This window comes from Mustela nivalis (genome assembly GCF_964662115.1).
Source record: "Mustela nivalis genome assembly, chromosome: 9".
NCBI lineage: Eukaryota > Metazoa > Chordata > Mammalia > Carnivora > Mustelidae > Mustela > Mustela nivalis.
The window spans coordinates 68085960-68092978 of record NC_139028.1 but is presented as its reverse complement, the minus strand read 5'-3'; the positions used below and the strand labels follow the sequence as shown (position 1 = coordinate 68092978).

The following is a 7019-nucleotide window of genomic DNA, read 5'->3' as shown; positions in this document are numbered from 1 at the left end:
AGGGCTCTGCCCTTTTGAGGGTTGCACTAGGAGGACACAATATTTTCTTGAACAAGAATAGGAAGAGATGAAAGTGATTGGCTTGTTTGGCAGTAACTGAAAGAGCTTTACATATGAACTCTACCTATGTTTTTGTCTTTCAGAGCTGACATTTAAATACTGTGGTCTTATTCAACATTTAAAATCCACAGTTATAAATATATGTATTTTAAGGATTTATTTTTTGGAATGAGAAAGAGAGAGCACAAGTGTAGTGGAGAGGGACAGAGAAAGAGGGAGAGAGAGAATGAAGCAGACTCCCATCTGAGCACAGAACCAAATGCAGGACTTGATCTCATGACCCTTAGATCATGACCTGAGATAAAATTGAGTTGGATGCTTAACTGACTGAGCCACCAAACACCCCCACAGTTATATAATTTTTGAAAAATTACCTGTACAGAAATAGTAAATACGGCATTAACTGGGATTTAGTTTTCAACTAGAATTCATTCTCCTGAGTTTTCATGTTTTAGACAAAATAGAACTATAAGGATTGGGGGAAAAATTAAAAAATTCACAGAAATGCTACATTTTTCTTGGGGAAGTGTCAATACTTGAAGCATAGGAATAGAGTCAAGAAGCTTTTTCAGATTTAAACTTACTTCTTTCCTTGATCTTATATCTCAACTTATGTGAAGCTATGAGTTTCAACCTAATTTTCCATTAACTGATTTATAAGTCACCCTAATTTAGGAATGCAGAGATCCAATTGTCCTTATTGCCACCCTTTGTTCAGTATTCTGTGGATTCCTTGCTTGATCTCCTGGGTTCTTACTCCATAAACAATGGGGTTGAGGGCTGCAGGGATGACATGGTGGAGGACATTGAGCAAGACTGGCACATCCGGGGAGACTTTCTTCTTCACCACATGAGTGAGCACAAAGACCAGAAGGATGGTGCTGAAGAAAAGGATAAGAATGAAGTGGGAACCACATGTGCTCAGGGCCTTGGCCACGGCACCCTCTGCCTTGAGTCTCAGCACAGCTCGAAGGATGAGACTGTAGGAGAGGAAGATGAGGATGAGGTCAGATCCTAGTAGGGTCCAGCCTCCCGCAAATTGGAGGAGGCGATTGATGGTGACATCATCACAGGAGAGCCGGGAAACAGACATATTGGCACAGATGCAGTTCTCAATGACATTGCTCCCACAGTATTTGAGCCGGGCAGAGAGGATGGGAATTGACACTGTAAGAAGTGCATTCCTGGCCAAAATGAAAATGGCAGCCTTGACTACAAACTGATCAGTGATGATGGATGGGTACCTCAGTGGATGACAGATAGCTACATAGCGGTCATAGGCCATGACCATGAATGTGCAGGACTCCATGGCAAGGAAGCAATTCATGATATACATCTGGAGGAAGCAGGCATAGAAGCTTATGGACTTGAGATCAAACCAAAAGATGGCCAGGACCTTGGGAATGACAGTGAGACAGAGCACCATGTCCAGTAGAGAGAGCAGGCTGAGTAGGTAGTACATAGGCTGGTGTAGAGAGACCTCCAGCCGGATGGTGATTAGGAGGATAATATTAGCCCCCATGGCCAAGAGGAAGAGAAAGCTGAGGGGCAGGGATAGCCAGTGCTGCCAGCTGGGGGATCTGACGAAACAATTCAGGAGGAACTCTGAAACCCCATTGGAGCCATTTCTGTGAGGTGTCATCTTGTGGATTTTGTTTCTACAGATTCTCTTTGATGATCTAAAAAGATAGGATTAGAATTAGTTTCTACTGTAGTTAAAATGGAAGATAAATTCAGCGTCATTGTAATCACTTTATTGCTCAAGCAGGCTATCTTGCTTTCACTGGAGATTTTGCATGTTATATAGAGAAAGAAATTAATTTCAGTCTTTAGCAAATTTTATTTCTTCTCATTTCTCAAATATTTCTAATTCCTTAATGAAGCAAACTTATAAAATAGAATTAGCAATTTCAGTTAGCTGTGAGTCAGCATCCTCACTTTTGGAAAAATAGGCCCTCTGTTTTCAGTAGTGTGAAGGTGGTGAGATTGGTCTTCAGTTAGTCCTCTCTGTATCCCTTTACCCAGTTGCCCAGCTAATGTCCCCAACTTCCACAGCAAGTACTGCAGAGTGTTGTCACTCCTTTCTTCCTATGTACCTTTTTTTCACCATTTATATACAGGAGACACAAAGATTAAGTATTATCCTTATTCTCAAGAAAGTGACAATCCATTGGGGATAAAAAAGATAGATAAGTATGAAGACAACAGTAAGTATAATGACAGAGTAGTATGCAGAATATTTTGGGAGTGTAGGTGAAGATTAACTTCATTTACGTGGAAGTTAAGTGTTACCAGGACTCCCCTCCTCCTGAATATTTTTTTTTTAAAGATTTTGTTTATTTGACAGAGAGACACAGCGAGAGAGGGAACACAAGCAGAGGGAGTGAGAGAGGGAGAAGCAGGCCTCACCTGGAGCAGGGAGTTAGATGCAGGCCTGATCCCAGGAGCCCAAGATCATGACCAGACCCAGGCTGACAGCTGACACCCAATGACTGAGTCACCCAGGTGCCACTCCCCTCCTGGTGAATATTAAAGGGAAGCCCAAAGAAGGCTGTGAAAAAGAGTTACCTTTTGCAGTGATACAAGCCTGCAAAATGACATCAGCATTACTGGAGTCTTTCAAATCATGCTCTGTAGGGCTCCTAGATTTGTCACTCTGGTACTGATGTTCTACTCAGGTGTCATCCCGTGATTGGAAATTACTCTGCTTCATCAGTGTTTAAACCACTATTTTGCATTTGTTTAACTAGCAGGAAAATAAAAATGCCTGCAGTGTATTGAATAAATTTTCAGTACTTAACAGGCACTGTGGTATAGGTACAATATCTCAGTTTACAATTAAAACAACTACGTGAAATCTGTCTTAATATGACTTTGTGAGTGAGGAAAATGAGGTGAAGAAAATTCCAAGATCACAGATAGTAAAACTTGCAATCTAGATACAAAATTCTATTTTATATTAAGCCCAGTTTTCAGTCACCTGTACTGTACTACATCTAATCAGCAATGGAACACAGAATTCCTCTGAGCCCTGGGACACCTGGGTGGCTCACTTGGTTAAGCATCTTCCTTCTTGTGATGAGTACTGGGTGTTGTACACAACTCCTGAATCTCTGAACACTACATCAAAAACTAATGATGTACAATATGGTTGCTAACTGAAAAAAAAGTAATAATGGTATCCTCCTTTGGCTCAGGTCATAATCCCACAGTCCTGGGACCGAATCCTGTACTGGGCTCCTTGCTTGGCATAGAGCCTTCTTCTCTCTCTACCTATTTCTTCCTTTGCTTCTGCTCTCACAAATAAATAAATAAATAAACTCTAAAATAATTCCTTTGAGCCCTGTAATGCCATGATATTGTTTGGTTCCTCAATCTCTGTAAAATAAGAAATCTATACCTCCAGGGTAGCCACAATTTTTGAAAATTGATTACAGTAGTAGAGAGGTAGTTTTGAAATGGGGGCTTAGGAGATATGAAAATATTTTTAACAGAAGTATGAACGTAGAACTGAAAATTGCTTTCAATTATCAGAATCTATTTGATGTAGCTGTTAAAATGGTTCTGTGCATGTCCTTGCTCCTACACTTCCAGTACTGATCACTTTGTGTTTTTTTTTTGTTGTTGTTGTTTGTTTGTTTGTTTGTTTGTTTTTAAGACCTGGACCTTCTTACCAATGGCTCTGGGAACTGCTGGGTCAGAGAAAGATAGTGAGAATTACCCTCCTCTTCCCCGCACTCCTCTCTTCATTCAAGCAAGTGCTGTCCTATTAGTGTATGACAGAAACTGTGTGTCTCTCTCTGAAGACAAAAGTAATTTCCAGACACTTGGAGAGTTTACCTTACCTCTCACTTCTTTCCCTGGTATTAAGCATAGCATATGTTAACAGTGCTTCCATAGATTTCAGAGTGGTTTCAAAGTTGTCTCTTTTGTGCCAGTGAGACAACAGCACACAGGCAGATTTGCTAGTAGAGCAGCTAATTCCATCAAAGCACATTCAAAAATTTCAATGTTACATTCTGACACAGTTTCCTCCTATCACGACTTGTCCTTTGCCTTTAATTTTTTATTTCAGCTTCTCCTCTGCTGACAATTTACACAGTAACATTATAGCACTTTCATTCTTAGCACAGCCTCAAATCTCACCTTAGTCAAGCTGGATGAAGGATCCCTGCCTGCTTTATAGAGGATCCAGCCACATGGAAGCACCCCCGCTGCAGGAAGAGAGGGTCCATAAGGAAACCTAAGAGGAAGCAGATTTTTTTTTTTTTCAGTTTTCTGAGTAGTTTTGAAAAGATCATTTCCATTGCTAGGATAGAATTTTTGGAGAGCACAAAAGAAGTATTTCCCATCCCTCTCTTCCTTCTTTTCTTTTCCTTTTTTTTCTTTTCCTTCCTTCCTTCCTTCCTTCCTTCCTTCCTTCCTTCCTCTTTCTTTTCTTGTCTTCCTTCCTTCTTTTCTTTTCTTTTCTTTTTTCTTTTCTTCTCTCTCTCTCTCTCTCTCTTCCTTCCTTTCTTTCTTTCTTTCTTTCTTTCTTTCTTTTCTTTTCTTTTCTTTTCTTTTCTTTTCTTTTCTTTTCTTTTCTTTTCTTTTCTTTTCTTTTCTCTTTCCCCCTCCTGACTCTTTATTCAACCAATGATTTGTCGAGCTCAACTCTGGGCTAAAGTACTTGGATATACCTCTATGTTTTTCATTTCCTTTTTCAATCTTCCTCTGGAATCAGAAACCATCTATGTATGGCAAGTAGGACTGAGACACCAAAGCTATGTCTTTCCCTCATTAAGGACAAGGTGTGGAATCCTTCTGAAGTTGGAGATCAAGGCAGGGAATTTACTTAAAAGCCCTTTCTCAAGGCTCTGCAAAGTTACGGTACCCTGGAAACACAGAGTTGGGAATTTGGAGGGGATGAAAAGGTTTCCTGGCCTCAAGATATTTGAAGAAACTTGTGAAATAGTCCCTCCGGTCTGCCCTTCAAATTATGGACTGGATCTAGAGATAGAAAGGAAATTACTTTTTTTTTTTCTTGGCAGCTTTTTCTAGTATTGGGATTCCAGCTTTTAGAAAGTATATTACTTATATTTATTTACTTATATTTACTTGAGCTAATATAAATTGTTCTCCCTCTTCTTGCTCTTATACACATCCTTATTTTCTGACCTTTGTCATGACATAGAGTGAGCTTATTTCTTCCTCTAAAGAATCCAGTACATATACACAGATTTCCTCTTGTATGGCTTCTAGATCTACCAACCTCACACTAAAAACATGAATTCATTTTACTGGGTCCTACGTTTCAGCTATCCCAATACATTGGTTAATATTCCATAAACAAACTCCAGCTTAAGTATATTTGTGGTACATGAAGCCCCAGATTTGTTCAAGGCAGTTAAGAACATCCTTTCATCACACAGGAAACGCTCTCTGTTACCTCTGTTTAGACAACTCAAGCACCCTTGACTCAGAAAAGGACAGGAATACACATCTGGACTAAAGAGATGGGGCCCTGTCCTCTGGCAAATCTTGACATCTGTGTGGTGCAGGTGCCTCTCCAGGCTTTCCTTCACAGACTCACTTGCAGAGGATGTGATAGCATGGGTTCTGCCTCCATTGATGTTGGAGCTCAGACTCTAATAGCCTCAGTGGCCTTTGGGACCCTGCCACGGAGGAACCTGTCCATTCTTATTCCCTTGAGAGGGAGATGGAAATCAAGAATAGCAATCTCATAAGGCCCTACTAAGATGGATAGGCATGTAGTTAAGGAAGAGAATGGTTTTCTCTGCTTGAGAAAAGAGTCTTGGGGATCCCATCGCTAGAGGCACTATGTTGTGTCTATGACCTTGCTTTGGATCATTTATCTGAATGTCAAGGATTTACCTTTACACCTGTGCATTGATTTGTGTACATGTATGGTATCATCTCCCTCCAAGGATGTGCAAATTCATCTGCACGTTCTTATGGATTTCAGGCATGTGCTCAAGGAAGGATTGGTATTGTCTGTCCATGTTGTTGAATGAATAATCACTTATGGTGACTTAACCATGACATTATAATGATAAAAGGGACGTGAAACAAAAATTTTACCGATTGAGAAATGAAATGCATTTTCCAGAGAGGATATCCACATAGAAGTATTTTTGTTACAATGAAAATGTAATTTGATTTTAATTTTTCACTCAAAAGTCTCTAAATAAAAACCGATCCAAGGTACAACATGCAAAGATAGTTCATTTCTTTTAACTTTGAATAGCATTCTATTGTATGTATATAGCTTTTTATTAATACAAGCAACATTTCATTTATTACTTATATTTAAATATTTTAATTTTTAATTTATTTTTATAGATTTTTTTTTGGTATTCAAAAAAATTTTATTGGGGTATAATTAACATTTAGTGTAATATTATTTAAAAAAAATCAATGATTCGACAATATTATATGTTATTTAGTGCTCATCAAGATAAGCGTATCCTTACCCAGCAATTGCACTAGGGGCATCTATGCCAAAGACACAAACGTAGTGATCCAAAGGGCCACGTGCACCCAAATGTCCATAGCAGCAATGTTCACAATAGCCAAACTATGGAAAGAACCCAGATGTCCACCAACAGATGAATGGATAAAGAAGATGTGGTATACATACACAATGGAATACTATGCAGCCATCAAAAGAAATGAAATCCTGCCATTTGCGACAACATGGATGGAACCAGAGCGTATCATGCTTAGCGAAACAAGTCAAGCAGAGAAAGACAACTTTCATATGATCTCCCCGATATGAGGAAGCTTAAATTCACATTAAAACAAGTCAATTTAAAAATAATCCAATCTGCTCGTACCCACTTAAGCCCCCATGTTGCATCACCACTTCCTCATATCAGGGAGATCATATGATAGGTGTCTTTCTCCGCTTGACTTATTTCGCTAAGCATGATACGCTCTAGTTCCATCCATGTTGTCGC

The 7019-nt window shown here is 39.4% G+C and overlaps 1 protein-coding gene across 1 annotated transcript; it reads right to left on the bottom strand.

The window, feature by feature from the left end:
- Positions 1-757: 757 nt before the first annotated feature.
- Positions 758-1702, bottom strand: LOC309841256 (olfactory receptor 56A3; the record flags this gene model as incomplete). The annotated part of the gene is made up of 1 exon (XM_082684169.1): positions 758-1702. One exon carries the CDS (start codon positions 1700-1702, stop codon positions 758-760), a length of 945 nt encoding a protein of 314 aa, XP_082540295.1.
- Between the last annotated feature and the right edge of the window lie 5317 nt (positions 1703-7019).